Source organism: Aulonocara stuartgranti (assembly GCF_965226115.1).
Source record: "Aulonocara stuartgranti genome assembly, chromosome: 23".
Classification (NCBI taxonomy): Eukaryota; Metazoa; Chordata; class Actinopteri; order Cichliformes; family Cichlidae; genus Aulonocara; species Aulonocara stuartgranti.
This window is the reverse complement of record NC_138958.1, coordinates 28,008,785-28,029,856: the sequence shown is the minus strand read 5'-3', so window position 1 is coordinate 28,029,856 and position 21,072 is coordinate 28,008,785. Positions and strand designations below refer to the sequence as shown.

At 40.8% G+C, this 21,072-nt stretch overlaps 1 protein-coding gene across 4 annotated transcripts in view; it reads left to right on the top strand.

The window, feature by feature from the left end:
- The window catches only part of LOC309700306 (plakophilin-4-like), a 79,863-nt gene that overhangs the window by 15,262 nt on the left and 43,529 nt on the right, over positions 1-21,072 (top strand). For 3 of the 4 annotated variants that reach the window (XM_082523813.1, XM_082523814.1, XM_082523816.1), the window contains 3 exons: positions 17,667-17,779; positions 19,344-19,378; positions 19,948-20,064. In XM_082523813.1, the coding sequence (XP_082379939.1) occupies positions 17,667-17,779; positions 19,344-19,378; positions 19,948-20,064 (265 nt within the window). The remainder of the gene's footprint in view (positions 1-17,666; positions 17,780-19,343; positions 19,379-19,947; positions 20,065-21,072) is intronic. The other variant, XM_082523815.1, reaches the window with a different exon arrangement.

Below are 21,072 nucleotides of genomic sequence, written 5' to 3'. Positions count from 1 at the left end.
CCCAGCAATTTAACCTTAACCTCCTAGGACCCAAACTCTTCCACGTCATGTTTAATTTCTCGTTGATATTTGGGCATATTGGGACCTGATGAATGTAAAAACAAAGAATTACCTGATTTTTTTTTTTTTACCTGATTTTTTTTTTAAGAAAAATGAGAGCCACATATGGCAAGGCAAGGCAAGTTTATTTGTATAGCACAATTCAACAACAAGGTGATTCAAAGTGCTTTACAGAGACATTGTAAACAAAAACAAATAAAAAGCATGATTTAAAATTGATTAAAACAAACTAACTAATTAACAAACAAACAAACAAACAAAACAGTATATAAAATCAAAACAGATAAAATCAGAACAGTAGATAAAATCAGTAGTTAAAATGTTAGTTTTGAAATTTAAGCTTAAGTGCGGATTTGGTGCTTTATTTAAATGCAGCTGAGAATAGGTGAGTCTTCAACCTGGATTTAAATAAACTGAGTGTTTCAGCTGATCTGAGGCTTTCTGGGAGTTTGTTCCAGATATAAGGAGCATAAAAGCTGAATGCAGCTTCTCCGTGTCTGGTTCTGACTCTGGGAACTGATAAAAGACCGGATCCAGATGACCTGAGGGATCTGGAAGGTTCATACTGGGTCAGGAGGTCACTGGTGTATTTTGGTCCTAAACCATTCAGAGCTTTATAGGCCAGCATCAGAACTTTAAAGTCTATCCTCTGACGGACAGGCAGCCAGTGTAAAGACCTCAGACCTGGACTGATGTGGTCCACTTTTTTGGTCTTAGTGAGGACTCGAGCAGCAGAGTTCTGAATGAGCTGTAGATGTCTGACTGATTTTTTTTAGGTAGACCTGTAAAGATGCTGTTACAGTAATCAAGCCTACTAAAGATGAATGCATGGACTAGTTTTTCCAGGTCCTGTTGAGACATCAGATCTTTTATCCTTGAAATATTCTTGAGGTGATAGTAAGCTGATTTTGTTATTGTCTTAATGTGTTTTTCTAAGTTTAGGTCTGCATCCATCACTACACCCAAATTTCTCGCCTGGTCTGTGGTTTTTAGGTGTATAGATTGAAGTTCTCTGGTGACCTGTAATCGTTTTTCTTTGGCACCAAAGACTAAACCAAAAACTGTTTTTGTTTAGCTGGAGAAAATTTTGGCACAACCAGTCATTAATTTCCTCAATGCATTTACCAAGAGCCTGCACAGGGCCTCGGTCTCCTGGTGACATTGTGATATATATTTGTGTGTCATCTGCATAGCTATGATAGTTTATTTTGTTGTTCTTTATAATCTGTGCCAGTGGGAGCATGTAAATGTTAAACAGAAGGGGTCCCAAGATGGAACCTTGGGGAACTCCACATGTGATACTTGTTCTGCTCAGATGTGAAGTTACCTATTGATACAAAGTATTTCCTTTTTTCTAAGTATGTTTTGAACCAGTTTAGCACAGTTCCTGAAAGACCTGCCCAGTTCTCCAGTCGTTTGAGTAATATGTTGTGGTCAACTGTATCAAATGCTGCACTGAGATCCAGTAAAACTAAGACTGACATTTTTCCACTGTCATTAAACATTTTGGTCAGAGCGGAAGTAATTGAGCTGTTGAGAAACTGCTTTTTCAATGATCTTACTTAAAAATGGGAGATTTGAGATTGGCCTGTAGTTGTTCATTTGTGTCTTGTCAAGATTGTCCTTTTTCAGTATAGGTTTTATTACAGCAGTTTTTAGTGGTTCTGGAAACACACCTGACATTAAAGAAAAGTTGACGATCTGTAACAGGTCTGACTCCAAAGTCTTTGAGACCTTTTTGAAGAAACTTGTTGGCAGGACATCTAAACAGCAGGAGGAGGAGTTCAGTTGACCTAAGATGTCCTCCAGGTCTTTGCTGTTAATCGGGTGAAACTGTTTTATGGTGTTTAAACAGTTTTTCAGTGGACACAGTACATATCCTGGATCTGCTGTTGATGTAACAATTGCTTGTCTAATCTTTTGGATTTTTTCTGTGAAGAATTTGGCAAAGTCATTGCAGGCCATGGTCGAATGAAGTTCACCTGCCACTGACACAGGAGGGTTTGTTAGCCTGTCAACTGTGGAAAATAAGACCTGAGCATTATGGCTGTTTTTAGTGATGATGTCAGAGAAGTAGGACCTTCTTGCACTCCTCAGTTGATATAGATGTCGTAATGAACCTGGAGGTTTGTTTTTCTCCATCTGTGCTCAGCTTTCCTACACTCTCTTTTTTCATTTTTCACTAGTGTGCAGTTTCTCCATGGAGACTTTTTCCTTCCAGAGATAACCTTCACCTTAATGGAGGATATATGTTTAAAATTTCGATAGAAGAGTAGCAGTATAATGTCCTCGTAAGTGGATATCAGGCCCTTGTAGAGCAAAATTGATTATTTTAGAATAAATAACCCAAAATGTGATGTCCACATATGTGGACGCCAGGTCCTAGGAGGTTAAGGTCACAAGGTCAAAAAACCTAAGAGCCTAAGGTAAAGATAATGACAGTTCAATTAGAAAAAGACTGAACAAGTATGACTTGTTTAGAAGGTTTGCCAGAAGAAAGTCTCTTCACTCTAAACAGAACATGCAATAGTTACATCTGAACAAACCACAAGACTTGTGCCTTTATACAGATGAGACACAGTGCAGGTACTTTGTTATACTGCATAAAACCAAACACAGCACATCAGCACAAACGCGTAATACCAACAGTAGCACAGTGGTGGAGGCATGATGATTTGGGCTTGTTTTGCAGTCACAGGACATGGACAAACTTTCAGTCACTGAGTCGACTATAAACTCCTCTGTACACAAAAGCATTCAAAAGACAGATGTGAGGACATCTGTTGAATAGATAAGGCTTAGCTGAAATTAAATAATGCATCAGGAATATGATACCAAGCACGGCAGCAAATCTCCAACAGAATGACTGAAAAAGAAAAGAATCAAGGTTTTGCAGTGGTCCAGTCAACAGCCAGACCTCTAGCTGATTGAAATGCTGAGGTGGGACTTTAAGAGAGCTGTGCATGAACCCCAATGAAATGAAGCAATGATCCTAAGAAGAGTGGGCCAGAATTCCTCTACAGTGATGTGAGAGACGACAGTCCTACAGAAAATGCTTAAAGTTATTACTGCTAAAGATGCTTCTACAAGCTACTGAATCGTGGGGTGTACCTGTCTGAATCTTTTCATCATTATCTGCGTCGCCTGTAAAACTCAGGTGTAGGTTAACTCTTTCAAACTACACAGCTCAGTGAAAACACTGTAAAATATTCAAACTCCTCCTGGTGTAAGCTATGGGCTACTATATCAATACCAGAATGTTTTATTCTCTACCAAAATATCCAGCATCAGTGGAGCTCTAGGCTTGATCAATTCACACATACATATGAAAGCTGCAAAGCTCTTGTGAAAAAAAAAAATTCAAACCTCAAACTCTTCACAGTGTGAACCTGTGATGCTGGACTCTCAGTGGTTTTAGCACGGCCAAGCAGGTCAGTAAACAGTGAGTCAGTTTCATCCTGTTACTGAACGCAAAACAAGCATATCTATCACTGTTTAGAAATATACAGAGATTCTCTTAATTTCAGCTTTTCTGCTGGTGTAACAACCCCCATCGGAGAGTTTACTTCAAGAGGAAATGGCATCTAAAAAAGGATTCCAGCTCCGGCAAACTCTTATATATGTTCCCCTGCTTTAATCATCTTTATGCAGCCTAGTTTCACGGTATGTTTTTTCCCCTCGTCATCCCCCACCCCGCCCAGCGTGAGAACTGCTGCCTTAGCCGACAGTAACAGACTGTGCGGGGCAGCTCCCAGGTGTAAACGCAGGGTCCCACTGAATGAGCCTGCAGCATGGCGTGATGAAAAAGAACATGCTCAGCAAATGTCATCTCAGGATATATAGAGGAGGAGAAAAAAAAGCCCAATAAAATAACAACAACTGGGCCACATCAGCGCTCTGCACACTTGGGTTGGTTTCAGAGCCAAAAGACCACTCTTTGACGTCAAAGTAAATTTACAGCGCAGATCATCTGGGCGTGCATGATTGATGGCAGCCGCCACCGTGACCGCTTTCCCTGCTTCACGTGACCTGCAGGGTTTAACCAGCTCCGTCAATCCAGTTATGTCAACGTCCACCGCCTCCCTGCTCCGATGTTTCAGATGATCCCAATGATATCCGAGCCACAGTGCTGTTTGCTGTTTGTGTTGGATATCTGCCTGGATTTGAATGCATGCTTGCTGTCATGCTTTAGAAAAGGGAGAGCTCACGATGGCTCGCTGCGGCGGCCTGCCTTGTTGACTCGGGATCACGGACGCCTGAGGTTAGCAGTCTGCAGCAAAGTCAGTGTGGCGGAAGAGGACGCTGATTTCTCTTGATGTCTCACAGAAATCACAGAGGAACATTCACGCTGGGTTACTGTTTCAGATCTCATCAGTCGGGGCTGTTCTTTGCATTTCCAGGAGTTATTTACTCTCTTATTGAACCTCAGCTGCCTGCACCTGTCTCATCTGCTTAGTGACTTGTCAGAGCCCTCGCAGAACGACTCACACAACTTGTTGCTTTCGATCAAAGGTGCCTGTTTGGGCGCACAGAAAGACTGAAAATGTTTAAACCCATATACGGGTTGCATGTGTGGGTGGAGAGAGGGCGAGAGACATGGAAAAACAAAAGTGGATGCATAGCATTCTGGTTTATTGAGGCTACTGTGGGTGTAGCAGCTGGTATCTCTGCTTCTCCTCTGATGATTTCTCTCTGTGCCTCGAGAAAGAAACAGAAGTCTCATAATGAAAATTTACTGCCACGTCTGACATGTCTCATTACGTCACTGACCAAATGATGGCCAGACGTTTGTGAGAGCAAGAATAAGTCTTCTCTGAGCGGTCAAATGAGCCTGAAAATCTTCAAGCTGCCTTTTTTAACAAACTCTTTAAGATGGCGAGTTTCAGCAAAAATCAGCAGCGTGTCACAGCTGCACAACTAGGCCAAACATTTCACGGGTATCACAGATGCAGTCCAGATAAACTGAACTGCCGGGCTATGATTAGACATGGCGAGAAGGAGTGAAACACAGAGGTCTGCGGTTGGTGTCACTCCAGAAAAGAGAGAAAAACACTTAGTGACGCCTCCCAATAAGCCGTGGCGAATCGTCCAGTGGCCCCCAGCTGGTACGAGACATTGCCTGGCACGGCTTTGCATCGGCCTGGCAGGGCCAGGCGTGCTTCCAGACATCACGAGGTGATGGGCGCACGGCACCGATGCAGCTCTGTTTGCCCCTCGAGATGTGCCGTGACGTGGCAAGGCTGAGATAAGGAGGGCTGTGTGCTGCTGCCCTGTCTCTGTGCTGCTCCAGAGTGATGTAAGGAGATGCAGGAGCAGAGGAGGACAGTCAGCACTGATGCTCTGAATACATGCTGCATATTTTAAGAGTACTTATTAGGCTTTCTTATCTTTTGTCAAATATGTGTTGCAGTGTTGGATGTTAAGAGATAAAAATATTAGCAGTAACTATAACTCTGTTGTCAAATGTAGATCGAAATTGAATTATGTTTTTTGGGGCTTTTAATCATTTCTCTGAACTTTTCGTTTTCCACCGTGGAATGGTTTTACTGCTTACATCTTTACTGACTTTAAAAATGTTTTAAAAAGAATTGGGTGCACAAGCTTAAATGTGTTTTGGATTTTCTCTAATCCAATCCATATATACACACATCACCACTACCTGTTGAAGTCAGCACTTTAGAGGACCAGAAGTTTAATGTTAGCTTTATGCATAAAGCAGTCTATGGATCATTATCCTGTTGGAACATCCAGCTGTGTCCAAGTGTCAACTATCTAGCTGTTAATAATAAGGTTGAAGAATTTGGAGGTACCACTGGCAGCAAAATAGCTCCAGAGCATGATGCTGCCACCACCATGCTTGACAGCTGGTGTTCCAGAAGTTTCCAGTTCAGACTTGAGCTCTGGTGGTTCCTGGGAACAACCGATCTATCTTCCTGTCATGTGTGGGTGACGGTTTGGGCTTTCTTCCAGACCTCGGACAGTTCTCCTTCTTAGATCTTCACTGTTCCTTGAACTTTCTCATTTTTCTGAGTCTTGGTCAATCTAATGAGTGCTGTCAAACAAATGCTTTTTGTGCTGCAAGCTGCAGTCAATCATCATTACTAAAGAGGAGTTAATTGGCCTTGTCAAGTTAAAAAGCTTCAGCATCACTTATTAAAAGATTTAAGTGTGAATATGTTTGTGTGGATTAAAGAAAATGCAACATAAATTCAAACTTGTGCACCCAATTCTTGTTTTTTAAAGATATACAATCATTCTACCTGGGATTACTTGGAAAGATTACTTCAAAGAAACCTGTAAATCTGAAGACTCTAATGACCTTCCAGGGAGGGAAAAGGGCATTTGATGATCTTTAGGACAGCGGTGATGACTCTCTATGCATTTTTCTTTCTGCACAGCTGTAAAACTGCATACAAACACACAGCATTCAATATACACTCTGTGGAGCAATATTAGAAAGATGCTATCAGTTTTTGGGTGAGGTGGTTCTCCCTGACTATCATCAGAAAGCAAAGTCTGTTAGGTCCACACTGCAGAACAGGAAAACCAAGACTCTCCATACATGCCCCACTCATGAAAAGTGTCAGAATATCTGTTTTCTTTCTCCTGCAATCAATAATCATCTCCTTGATCTTGATTGTAGGGATCATGTTGCTATTTGCTATAATGGAATTTAGATTTGCTCTTGTACTGATATAATGGTTCAGCAGAAATACATATTTTGTATGAAATATGGATACATTTATAGTGAAATATCAACTAGTTATCAAATAAAATAGATGAGCATGCTGTACATATTACACCCTATAAAACACAGACACAGCTACCATGACATCACCCATGACTGGTATAGCAGAGATGGTCATCCAGTTCTGAACTTCCAATCTTATGGAATTTCATCAACACTAAGGAAACATATTTATTGTTTTTCAATCAGCAGTGAGCCAGCTACGCATGATAGAGCCAAAATCCCAGAGCTGTCAGAGTTCACGGCTCCGATGACACTTAAAAGACTTCCCATTACAGATATCACCCTTCAACTTTCCCAGTTGAACACATGCGAGGTGTCATCTATCCAACTATGTGGCAACCTGCTTACTTTTCAATAAATGTAACTTTGAACTTTGGATAAAGAAAGGCTCAGATTTCAGATTTGATTCTGTCATAATGTTTTTAAGGGAATTTTGGACATCTATTTTTATTTCTTCATAAATCAGAAACTACTGTCAACAGCCAGAACAGGTCCCAATTGTGTATATATTACATCCTAATTGTGTGTGTGTGTGTGTGTGTGTGTGTGTGTGTGTGTGTGTGTGTGTGTGTATACACACTTACTACATCGGCAGTAAGTGAGACTTATTCCCAGTGGGTGTTGAGCTACACCTAGGCTCCCCTTTGTCACTGATTAAGAATCAGTGAATTAAGAATTTTATGTGGTTCCTTTGGCTTCATCAGGCGGTGGCCTGTAGCTCACACTGAGGTGTTCTTCAGCTGAGTGTGAAGGGGCAAGAATGAAAATCAGCACCTCCGAGTCCAAGCCCATGTTTCTCAGCTTGAAAAGGGTGGAGCGTGCACTCTGGGTCAATGACAAATTCCTGCCTCAAATAGTCAGTTGGGAGACTGATAGGTGATGTTCACGCTGTACCTGTGTTTTTTGTTCTGAAGAGAGAGCTGAGTGTAAAAACGAAGCTGTCAACTTACTTGTCAGTCTACACCTCTGCACTCACCTCTGGTCATAAGCTCTGTGTAGTGACTGAAAAAATGAGATCGCAGACACAAGTGGAAATAAGGTTCCTCCAAGCAGTGGCTAGAGTCACCCTTAAATAGGCTGAGAAGTTCAGTCATTCAGCAGGGACTCGGAGCTGAGCTGTTACTCCTCCACATTGAAAGGAGGCAGTCAAGGTGACTTGGGCATCTGACTAGGAAGCCTCTTGGGTGCCTCCTAGACTAGGTGTTATAGTCAAGTCCTACAGGAAGAATGTCCCAGGGCAGAGACAGGACATGCTGGAGAGATTAAATCTGTCAACTGGTGTGGAAATGCCTACATGTCCTCCCAGCTGGAGCTGGAGGAGGTGGCCGTGGAGAGGGAGGTCTGGGCATCTAGGTTTAGACTGCTGCCCCCTTGACCAGTAGAAGAAAACGGATGACTGGGCCTGGAAAAGAGCAAAATTAACAGAGTCGATCCATTTTAAACATGGCAAGAGTTTAAAGAGTGAGATAGATACAGTGGGGCAAAAAAGTATTTAGTCAGCCACCGATTGTGCAAGTTCCCCCACTTAAAATGATGACAGAGGTCAGTAATTTGCACCAGAGGTACACTTCAACTGTGAGAGACAGAATGTGGAAAAAAAAAATCCATGAATTCACATGGTAGGATTTGTAAAGAATTTATTCGTAAATCAGGGTGGAAAATAAGTATTTGGTCACCTCAAACAAGGAAAATCTCTGGCTCTCACAGACCTGTAACGTCTTCTGTAAGAAGCTTTTCTGTCCCCCACTTGTTACCTGTATGAATGGCACCTGTTTGAACTCATCATCTGTATAAAAGACACCTGTCCACAGCCTCAAACAGTCAGACTCCAAACTCCGCCATGGCCAAGACCAAACAGCTTTCGAAGGACACCAGGAAAAGTATTGTAGACCCACCAGACTGGGAAGAGTGAATCTACAATAGGCAAGCAGCTTGGTGTGAAAAAAATCAACTGTGGGAGCAATCATCAGAAAATGGAAGACATACAAGACCACTGATAATCTCCCTCGATCTGGGGCTCCACGCAAGATCTCATCTCGTGGGGTCAAAATGATCATGAGAAGGGTGAGCAAAGATCCCAGGACCACACGGGGGGACCTGGTGAATGACCTGCAGAGAGCTGGGACCAAAGTAACAAAGGTCACCATCAGTAACACACTACAACGGCAGGGAATCAAATCCCGCAGTGCCAGACGTGTTCCGCTGCTGAAGCCAGTGCATGTCCAGGCCCGTCTGAAGTTTGCCAGAGAGCACATGGATGATACAGCAGAGGATTGGGAGAATGTCATGTGGTCAGATGAAACCAAAGTAGAACTTTTTGGTATAAACTCAACTCGTCGTGTTTGGAGGAAGAAGAATACTGAGTTGCATCCCAAGAACACCATACCTACTGTGAAGCATGGGGGTGGAAACATCATGCTATGGGGCTGTTTTTCTGCCAAGGGGACAGGACGACTGATCCGTGTTAAGGACAGAATGAATGGGGCCATGTATCGTGAGATTTTGAGCCAAAACCTCCTTCCATCAGTGAGAACTTTGAAGATGAAACGAGGCTGGGTCTTCCAAAATGACAATGATCCAAAACACACCGCCCGGGCAACAAAGGAGTGGCTCCGTAAGAAGCATTTGAAAGTCCTGGAGTGGCCTAGCCAGTCTCCAGACCTCAACCCCATAGAAAATCTGTGGCGGGAGTTGAAAGTCCGTGTTGCTCGGCGACAGCCCCAAAACATCACTGCTCTCGAGAAGATCTGCATGGAGGAATGGGCCAAAATACCAGCTACTGTGTGTGCAAACCTGGTAAAGACCTATAGTAAACGTTTGACCTCTGTTATTGCCAACAAAGGTTATGTTACAAAGTGTTGAGTTGTATTTTTGTTATTGACCAAATACTTATTTTCCACCCTGATTTACGAATAAATTCTTTACAAATCCTACCATGTGGATTCATGGATTTTTTTTTCACATTCTGTCTCTCACAGTTGAAGTGTACCTCTGGTGCAAATTACTGACCTCTGTCATCATTTTAGGTGGGGGAACTTGCACAATCGGTGGCTGACTAAATACTTTTTTGCCCCACTGTAGGTAGGTAGGTAGGTAGGTAGGTAGGTAGGTAGATAGATAGATAGATAGATAGATAGATAGATAGATAGATAGATAGATAGATAGATAGATACTGGTGGCAGTATTTTGCATTTCAGTTGACCTTTATCATATTTCCCTCTCCTGTTCCTATATACAGGAGAGAGAACTATATAGATACTGTTTAAAGGATATTATGAGTGTATGATTAAATCCTCCATTATGTGATGTAATAAGCAGCTTATGAGCCCAATATTTACTGAGCTAAGCTGTCCTGCTGAAATCTTTGTTGCTGCCAGTATCATGTCAGTCCTCATGTACCATTTACAGTTTGCTGGGTGTGTGCTGGTGCCTTAAAGAGACAGGAGGTAAAAAAGACTTGCTTCAGTCACGGGCAGAACCCGGAGACGTACAGCGTGCTGTAGAGCTGGAAATGAGCACAGCAGGTCCCCTTAAGGCACCGTGTCTGAATGACACACATCTATTATATTTGAGCTTCTCTTTTGCTGTTGTCATTACCTTCCTCTTAATCTGAAACGTGTTACTTTTCTTTATAAACCTCTGTAGGTTTTTCTCGACTTTTGCAAATCACTAATTTGCATTTACTTTTGTTTGATTGTATTGCATTGTTTTACCGTTATTGTGTGAGCTTTGTAGGATATTTTTAGTTTCTCACCCGCTTTTATTTTTTATTTTTCATTCAAATTTCCTGCATGACTCACCTTGGAGCACCATCATACCAACTTGTGATAAACCTCTTGTACTGACATGACAGTTCTTTAAAAACAAATGTATTGAAATAAGCTCTGCGTGGCTGGATTTAAACCAAAAGACCATTTTTCATGTTTGCATGATTTATCATTATTATTAACATTTTGTAATAGTTTGTAGCAGCAAGCTCTGAGCTGCATTAGCCCCACAAGCCTACAAACATCTACTCAATTAGCTTGGAAGGGAATACAGCAGAAAAACCAACACTTATTACTGCTGCAGAATTAGCCATGTAGCCGATTTCCTTGTGGGAATTACTGAATTATTATGTTCCCCAAGCGAAACAGTCCCCTGTCTAAAATCGCCTGGAATGCTTTTTAAGTTGTCTGAATTAATGCCTTTTAACAGATTTCATTTCTGTGAGTTTACTTAGATTACAGAAGCAAGCATGCTAACTCTGAAATCCAGCCAGCTTTGTTTCTGCAGTCAGCTGTGATAAACACACAGACTTTTTCAGTCCACAGCAGACGAGACCGAAGAAAAGAACCAGCATGAGGAGACCATTAGCTAAATCACCTTACATCATCTGACTAAAGAGACTGTTAAGGCTCCGTGCATCACATGGTCATCGCTGACCCAAATACAAAAAAGCTTTTATTAAGAGATGTAAACAGATGGAGAGCTGCCAGTGTGGATTTAAGGGTCTTTTGTTTTTGTTTTTTTGTTGTTTTTTTATGAGGGATTATGATTTGAAGGACTTTCACCATACTGTACTGGTAGGATGGGTAGATACAGTAATGTCCAAAACTCTTGAGCCATCCCTCATTTCTCCTAAGTTGCTAGAAAAATGTGAAATGGGTGCAGTGATTTATTGAACGATGTGGATTCAGAGTTTCTAACCAGGTTGAAAGTCAGTATTTGGTACGACCACCTTTATTAAAGCCTTGATTTCCACCATGTAATCAAATGAGTGTTTTCTATCCACTGTTTGCTCTTCCTGTCATATGGAGGACAGCTAATGAGTGCTCCAGCAATGGTCGGTGGAGTCATTTGTTAGATTTTGGATCAACAATTGTTTTGGAGTCAAGTGGTAAAACACATTTGTTGTTTCCACCTTTAGCAAGAATAGTTTTCTTGCATATGTTGTAAAGCAGTGTGTTTTGTTGGAGACTATTTACGTTGTAGATTCTCACTGAAGGCATCAAAACTATGAATGAACACATATGGAAATACGTAGTAAACAAAGTTTCGATGCCTTCAGTGAGAATCTACAACGTAAATAGTCATGAAAATAAAGAAAAACCAATAAATGAGAAGGTGTGTCCATACTTTTGACTGGTAGTGTATATATATGCTTTTAGAAATGAAAAATATACCTCAAACTTGCACTATGAAAAATGTCGGAACTGTTTTCTGTTTTATTTTATTTTAATTTTAGTCTACTCTATAGCACATTTAAACAAAGTGACCCAAAGTGCTTTAGGGACAAGCACATTTTCCTTCCAGGTCTCCAAAAAAATCCAGTTTCTAAATAAACGAAAGCTGAAAGGAAATTAAAGATGATGATTAAATCATGACACACTGTTCTATTGGTACAGACAATACTGACCCTGTATTTACTTGGTATCGGATTGATGCCAACTTTGTACTATTGCACAGCACAAGTCATCAGACACACCCCCTCAAACATGTCTGGGCTTGTGTCATTGCTGTGGATGGAATTTAAATGCAAGGCTCTGTCTATATCATCAATTTCCTACTATTTCATATTATGCTCTTATTGTATGACATGATCTGTGGTCTAATATGTGATATCAACAAATATTAGACCACATAGGTCTGTCGTAGTTCAGTATCACCCAAGGTCTATATGAACTATCATCTGTCATCCATTATTCTTTGTTGATCCACTTAGGCTACGTTCACACTGCAGGCGAAAGCGCATCAAATCCAATTTTTTTGACCCTATGCGACCCATATCCGATCATGGTATGACAGTGTGAACAGCACAAATCCGATATTTTCAAATCCGACCTGGGTCACTTTCGTATGTGGTACTGAATCCGATACATATCTGATGTTTTAGAAAGCGACTGCTGTTTGAACGGTCATGTCGCATTAAATCCGTCTTTTACGTCACTGACACAAGACAGACGCCAATTATCAGTGCCGGAGAAGACATCGTGAACGCTTCCTGGCCATCCAGTGAAACTGCTGGGAAGACAACGTTGGAGAAACGTGAACATTTTATTTGTACTGTATAACCTGCAGATTCTGTCAGAAATCTGCAGCTATCCTTTGAAGCACCGCTCCTCTAAAACAGCAATAAGGATAATTATTAGGTTATCTACAGTATTATGTAAATAACAAAATAACTTAAAGCAAAAATTGGGAAACGTCAAGTCTGAAGTCTTTATATTAAGGGCCATCAGTCAAACAATACTGTTTGCTCTGGGTCTAAACAGAGCGCGTTGTGTGTGACGTCTTGTTTTGCGCATGCGGGCCGCTTTGAGCGTTCACACTAGAGCGCGTTTGCTGTCGCATTTTATTTGTAGTGTGAATAAGCAGACAAAAAAATCGGATTTGATCAAAAAATCGGAATTGAGCATTAAGACCTGCAGTGTGAACGTAGCCTTAGAAAACAAACATGCCACTGTAACGAAACTTCTTAAAAATTCAATAAAATTTGATTTATCCAGAAGATAATGAGTACTTTTACTTTACTTACAGGCATGCTGAGGTCCTTTACCTGAGTAAAGCATTTGAATGAGATACAGTGAGGTTTTTTTTACCCAAACCACAGGTGTCATAATGAGCTGCAGCTATCAGCTCTTTTGGTGCCTCTGAAAATTTATTGGATTAATGAAGTCCTGAATCACAGGGGCAGCACGGTGGCACGGTGGTTAGCACTGTTGCTGCAATTGAGTTCAATTCCAACATCAGGCCGGGGTCTTTCTGTGTGGAGTTTGCATGTTCTCCCCGTGTTTGCGTGGGTTCTCTCCGGGTACTCCGGCTTCCTCCCACTGTCCAAAGACATCAGAATCAGAATACTTTATTAATCCCGAAGGAAATTAGGGTTACAGCAGGCAGCACGCTAATTGCGCATGTGCACTTACAAAGGAACCTTCTGACCAACTTAACACAAACATCACATTGGGGAGACACGTCTGAAAGGTAGGCTGATAGGAAAAAAAACAACGAAAATACATAACATGAGGTAAGAGGAGGAGGAGAGAGGTAAGACATGCAGCTTGTGGGGATAGGTTAATTGGATAATCCAAAGTTGCCACTAGGAGTGAATGTGAGTGCGAATGGTTGTCTGTCTCTGTGTGTTAGCCCTGCGACAGACTGACGACCTGTCCAGGGTGTACCCCACCTTTCGCCCTATGACAGCTGGGATAGGTTCCAGCGCCCCCCACGACCAGAGACTGTAATCCGATTACTTTTTTCAAGTAACGAGTAAAGTAAGGGATTACTATTGCAAAAACGGTAATTAGATTACCGTTACTTTCCCGTAGGAACGCTGCGTTACTGCATTACTAAAACCGTGATTTTTTTGCGAGAATGTCTCATGACAGTGACGTAAGCAAGTGCGATGTTCATGACAAGAGCTGTGTGCAGATCAACAATGGATCGCCTGCGGGAGAGAGTATGAGCGTGCAGCGTTTAAAGTGTGGAAGTACTGACCTTACTTTAAGTTTGATTCCAAAAGTGACAAAAACATTAGCGTCCATTAGCATTGTGCGTGGGAAGAAAACTTCTTTTTACAGCAAAAAACCCCTAAACTTCCAAGCAAACACCGAGTAGCTACGACGTAATGGGAAACTCACAGAGAAACTCGCGGATTCTTTCACTGACCGCTGCGTAACACATGCACCAGGGTAAACCTCCGCCTACCCAACTCCTGCTTTACAGGTGAAAATAGAGCAACAGGACCGCTGAGTCTTTGACTTTATTTATTTTCTGCTGTGTTTTACTTGCATCTATTTGAAAGAGTGAGTGTAAACACAAAAAAATATATATATTTTATGTGCTGGAATGTGCAGAAAATAGGTTTAAATAGGTTTAAAACAAATTTCTTCCAGTCAGAGAATGTTGCATATAATTAAATGTTTGCTTGATGCATAAAGTTAAAAGATTAAAACTAATAAAACAAGTTTTAAAAAGGGACTTTTCCATTTGATTACATTTTGTATGATGGATTGTGCAGAAAAAGTAGAATTGGGCTGAAAGATCTATCGCTTTATCACCTATTCAGGTTGTAAATCGTGTTTTTAAAAAGTAACTAAGTAACTAAGTAATTAATTACTTTTGAAAATAAGTAATCAGTAAAGTAACGGGATTACTTTTGGGGGAAGTAATCAGTAATTAGTTAAAGTAACTTGACCAACACTGCCCACGACCCTGAAAAAGGATAAGCGGAAGCGAATGGATGGATGAATCACAGTGACGTTTCCCTGTGAAGGTGTATTTTTCCAGCAGGCCAGTTTTATATTTAGACATTATTTGCAGACAGCTAATTCTCCAGTGGACCTCCGTGATGACACCAGCTGTGGTTCCTGGATGATTTATGGAGCAACTGGGAAGCTTCTGTATTATTTTACAGAATACAAATAAGCTAGTGCCAACAATACCTGCTATTCAGTCAAAGTCCATAAACATCTGCTCCAATTTCATAAACTTGAGCAAGGTATTGGAACCCAACCATCTATTGGGGATGGCAGTGAACAGGGTATATTTAAATGCTTTGGTGTTTCAGTAGTCAAAATTCTCCAAAACACGATCTGCTGACAAAATCTTGTGGACATTTTGAACTCAACATCAGTTTTCTGTGTTTAATTTCATTTTGCAATCATGCAAATCCCTAATTTTAGTTAAAAGAGTTATTTTACTGCTCCATAGTCACAAACTGGATGGGTTTTTAGGGGAAACTAGAGGACATGTGGCCGCATGTGAGCCCCATTAACCTACAATACACATGATTATTCATCCCCTGTTTAGCAGGTGGTGCAGCCTGAGGAGCGAGGCTGGAAAATCCAGTTTTCATATTTTAATGATGTTTAACTATCTAGACTGTTTTGATGAGATTTGCCTAGTTTGGTAGATATTAGCTGTAGAAATGTCTGTCTTCTGTGAAATATAATTGAATTAAATGACACTCATTTTGTGAAGCTCAAACCGGTAAAAGAAAAAGTTGCTTTCTGTGCTTCCTTCTAAGGTATTTTATACACATTACACTTTACTAAATACTTTAAATTGTTGTAGTTTTGTAACAGTGACTGTCATCTGTACTTTTGTTGTACATCATAATGAATATTAAAGGTGCAAAACACCGAAATTCGTTATGCAACAGCATGTTTAACCATTAGGTTTACAGTGCAGATTTCTTCTTTTTCTTCTTCTCGCTCCTTTTAGGAGTCTGCACAGCAAATCATCTTCCTCCATCTCCCCCTGTCCCTACCATCCTCCTCTGTCACACCAACCCTCTGCATGTCTTCTTCACATCCATCACTCTCCTCTTTTCCTCCTGCCTGGCAGCTCTGTCTTCAACATCCTTTATCCAATATATCCACTTTCCCCTCCTCTGCACACGTGCAAAGTATCTCAGCCTTGTCCCTCTAACTTTGTCTCCAGACTGCTCGACCTCAGCTCGACCTCTGATTAAGTCATTTCTAATCCTGTCAGTTCTGGTCACTTCCACTGTCTACAAACCATAAAACATACCAGCTCTCACTAGCATCTGGTAAACTTTCCCTTTCACTTTTGTTTCTTTACATCTGTCACAAATCACCCCTGTTCTTGATAATCCCAGTGTTTGATTTGGCAAAGATTTTAGGAGCACATTAGGACACTAGGAGTAGACTGGCTCGGGACCCCCACCTCCAGCAACCACGCTCCAACCTGTTGGGAAATACACAGTTTTCCTTTGCAAACAGTGTTTGCCACAATCAAAAAGATAGTTTCTGCCCAGAATGTTGACTTTAAATCACTTAATTAACTTTCCATGAAACGGTATAAAATGTTAAATGTAATGAAATCTGGTCAAATGAAATCCACCTGATGGGTTTGCATCCAGTTTATGCCAAGCATAAGTATTTGAATGAATTAACCTTTAAATTTTTACATATTTCAGTTGCAGTTTACTCAAAATTATTGCTTTACGTTTACTGGGAGTGAAAATCTATTTTATTTTTGTGGAGGCGGGGAGTTGGCAATTTGTCTCCAGGCCTCCGCGACTTTGGCATAAAATACGACACGAATGTTTGCTCAGACTTGGGTGAACTGATTTAAATTTGGCAATCAAACACTCTCAATTGCGCGCACCTGTGAAATTCTTTCAAAATCCTTTACAATATTATGTATATTATGTCAGTGAGGACTTTGCAAAATGCTTGCAGGCTAATTTTTAAAGTTTAAATGCCACAAAGTTTGTTTCCAGCTACTAAATTGTGAATAATTTCTGGTTTTCTTCATCTTCTTCGAAAGTAAACTGCATTTACAGCTCAATAGATTTCACACACTATTCTGTTTATCACAACAATAAGTGGAATGAACAATAAGAAAGGTCAGCCACCACCTTGAGCAATTCACTCTAAGGGCTTAAACCCCCCAGATTTACAGATATAGTGCTGTGTCACTGTATCTATTAGTAATGTGGAATTAAAGGCTGTGCCCAGAATACTCATGATAAAAGAAAAAGGAAACATCTGGTTTCACCCTCTGTGGTGAATTTTTACCATGAAGTCTACATTTTATCATTCTGTGCTTAAACCTCTGTGCTTTGTACCAAAAGTTTCAAAAATGTGTGTAATTACATTATCTGAACCAAATGCTGTTAAAAGGTGCCGGACACACTCTTAGTGTTTAAAATCTTGAATCCCCCCTTTAACAGCCTCTCAGCGAGCTCACAGACGGTGAGAAATCAGTCAAGCCGCGCAGGCTGAATACAAAATGGGTTTTACACTTAATTCTAACTGGCACCAAATAGGTCTTAAAGAAGAGGCTTAAATCACCGCGTCATGGTGGATGTTGGGTTATAATCACTGCTGTTAATGTCTTGCCCCAGGAGCTCCAGTTCGAGCGGCTGACTCGGGAGCTGGAGGAGGAGCGGCAGATCGTGGCTAGCCAGCTGGAGAGGTGCATGCTGGGAGCCGAGTCACCAGAAGGAGACAGCAGCAGGTAGATTTGACTAAAGTGATCACATCAAGTATTTGGAAGATTTTTGCAATTAAAAACACACAGTATCTCATGACAAAAATACACATGACCACCTCTTATCGTTTGAGTTTTCCTTTCGACATTGGCTGCTTTTTCACCCTATTCAGCCCTTACTTGTATCTGACCATTTTCATTCAAATTATTTTAGTATTTGTGTGCCAAGAAAATTATTACCAAAGACCCATTAACTGACAAACGTGGTACATCTATGTGCAGTGTATCCTTGAGTTTTTCTTTGGATGTTACTCAAGGACATGCAAGGACATATTTTTTGTTGGACCCTAGTTTCTTCAGTGTAAGTATGTATAAATGGGTAAGAAGAAGAAGGATGTTAGCATTAATAAATACAGTGCAGTACTGTGAAAAAAGTCCTGAGCCACCCTCATTTCTCGATCTTTTGTTAGAAAAGAAACACTTCTTTTGCCCTCCACTTGTCCAGTTCCCTAAAGGACAAACTGCAGAGCACGCTGAGATATGCAAGTTTTCAGGTAATAGCTTTTTGTGAATCACCTATTTTTGCATCTATTGGTTTCTATTTTATTTCTCTCAGCTTTGTTATCTTTGGCATTCTTCATAGATTCAAATAAAGAAAACAAAACAAATGATGTGATTTTGTGCAATATACAAACAAACAAAAAAGGCTCAGGTATTAGGACTGGACTGAAAATGAGTGTAAAAGCAGCCAATGTCCAAAGAAACAGTGTGAAAGAACTTTAGTAAGTCTAGAATTATTGCTCAACTTTAATTTAGCATACTTACAAGGAACTCTGGCCCCTTGAAAGTATTTTTTTTTTCATTTAATTTTCGTATCTGTAGCAAAACAGCCCTAATAATGCACCTATATTTGTTGTTGTTGTTATATGGATTCCAGCTGGCTGTAAATCACACCCAGCTCCAGAAAGCTCTGTCAAACCACATAATGGTGAAATCTGTCTTCATGAGGAGTGATGTTCAGCCAGCTGACAGTCACTTTGTGGTGTCACAGCCAGCATACATCACTCTGAGCACAAACAGAAACCTTGAAATCCACAAAACTGCTGAAATATTAAAGAAAACTTGACACTTTATGCATGATGTCTGTAATTTTGACCCTTAAAAGATGCTTCAAGTTGTAACATTGGTCCACAAATCATAAGACAATAAGCATTACAATATCTAGTGACCTAAACAGAGCTTTGACTTTGGTCATATTCTTAGAGGTAGTTGTATTTGTATGGGGGGTTTTCGGTGTTCATTTCAGTATAAATGATTTGTTTTCAGCTGCAGGTGTTTCCTCAGACTTCAGTCAGTCTGTGTAAAAAGTGACTTGAACTCACACAGCGTTACTTTCTTCATTGTTCTTGTGTATTGGATGCTTTTTTTTTTTCACGAGATGGTTCCCTATCCAGTTTATCTTCTTATATCTTCTCTACCGTCTTCCTTCTTCTTCCTGGTCTGATCGGACGTAGACAGTGACTCTAATTTGATTTACCTCTCTCTCTGCTCTCTCGCCTCCTCCATTTCCTCATCTGCTCTGCTGCCGAAGCTCATCCGAGAAGTCGTTTGCATGGAGATCCGCAGGTATGACTTCTTTTGTTTAACATTTAACATTATGTAATAAATAAAAGATACAAAATGGTAATATAAAGTGTTGGCATGAAGGCTACATGAAGGCAAAAAGCTTCAGTGATGCTCAGTGGAGTTTTATTCCATGCCTGCGGTACTTTCATTTAAATGGTAAATGCTGTAGTTTCAGATAGGATGAAGTGTATATGATTAGGCCGCTGAAAGAACTTTGTTTTTTAACATGAGAAAGCTATAATAGCCTCCAAAAGGCTGAACATTGCCAGAATGCAGCACCAGCCGGTCAAGCAAAGCAAAGCAATGTTTCTGCCAGTATATATACTGTATGTATAAAAGCTTTGAATTGGGTCCATTTACTATTCTGTCACAGATCCCTTTCCTCAGATTTCCATCCCATTCTTCACTGTCATCTTTCCCCTGAAATAAAAGAAGTGGTATAAAAAGAACTGATGCAGAGATGATGCTGTTGATTTGCCATACCTGTGTTTTTCAATGCGTGTGAATCTATGTGTGTGAAGTACGTGCATTAATGCTAGAGTCTTTGCATGTTTTTAATCGTACAACAGGCGGAGAGTCTCAGGGCGGAGCCACAGAGGGGTCTGGATGTCCTGGTCGTCACCTGGAAGCAGAGGAGGGACTCTTCCTGCCGGAGCCGGACCGAGCATCCCTACATGGCAGTGAGGGTCTGTTAAATATACTCAGCACACGGTTTAAACGATGCTTTAGGAAGGGACTAAAGTTCATGATGTTGAGTGCAGATTCTGGAAAACACCAGCATTTTTAGTTTACTCTGCAGCCATGCAGCAAAATAAGTACACCCTCTTGTAATCTTACATACTGGGACAAAGCAAAATCTTCTGGTCCTAAAATGATTTATATTAACAACATCACCCCTTGATTCAATAGCTTATCGAACCACCTTTAGCAGCAGTAACTTGAATATATCTCTCATATTCTTGTGGAGGAATTTTTGTCCAAATTCGGTCATCGCAACATCTTCGTTCTTTTCTCTTTCAATCATTCTGTTGTAGATTTGCTGATATGTTTGGGGTGATTGTGCTGTTGCACGACCCAGTTTAAGCCAAGCTTTAGCTGTTGGACAGATGGCCTCTAGAATACTTTGGTATACAAAGGAGTTCATGGTCTGCTCTGTCACTGCGGGATACACTTTCCTGTGGCTGCAAAACAACGGGATTTCATCCAGCATGCAATATCATCTGAAAAGGATCTGATGGGTACCATCTTTATTTTTGGATGTTGATGAGCCCAAACACACTGCCAATGCAGTAACACAAAATGCAACACTATCAGTCATGGATTGGCCTCCCAGAGCCTGGACCTCAACATTATTGAAGCAGTGTGGGATCATGTGGACAGAGAACAGAACAAAACATCCAAAGAAGAGCTTTGGATGTCCTTCAAGAAGCCTGGAGAAATATTCCTGAAGACTACTTGAAGAAATGACAAGAAATGAGGGGTGGCTCAAGGCTTTTTTACAGTACTAAGTTTTAAGGAATGTCTACCATACAAGCATGTAGCATCCTTCAGCTTCACAGTCAGATCCACCCCTCTCTCATCAAGTCTAAACACCAGATGCTGAGGGAGCCAAAGCTCAGCCCGAGGCTTCACAGCAGCATTTTACCAACCAGTGAATATAAGTCCACAATTCTATTCAATTTCAATTCAATTTT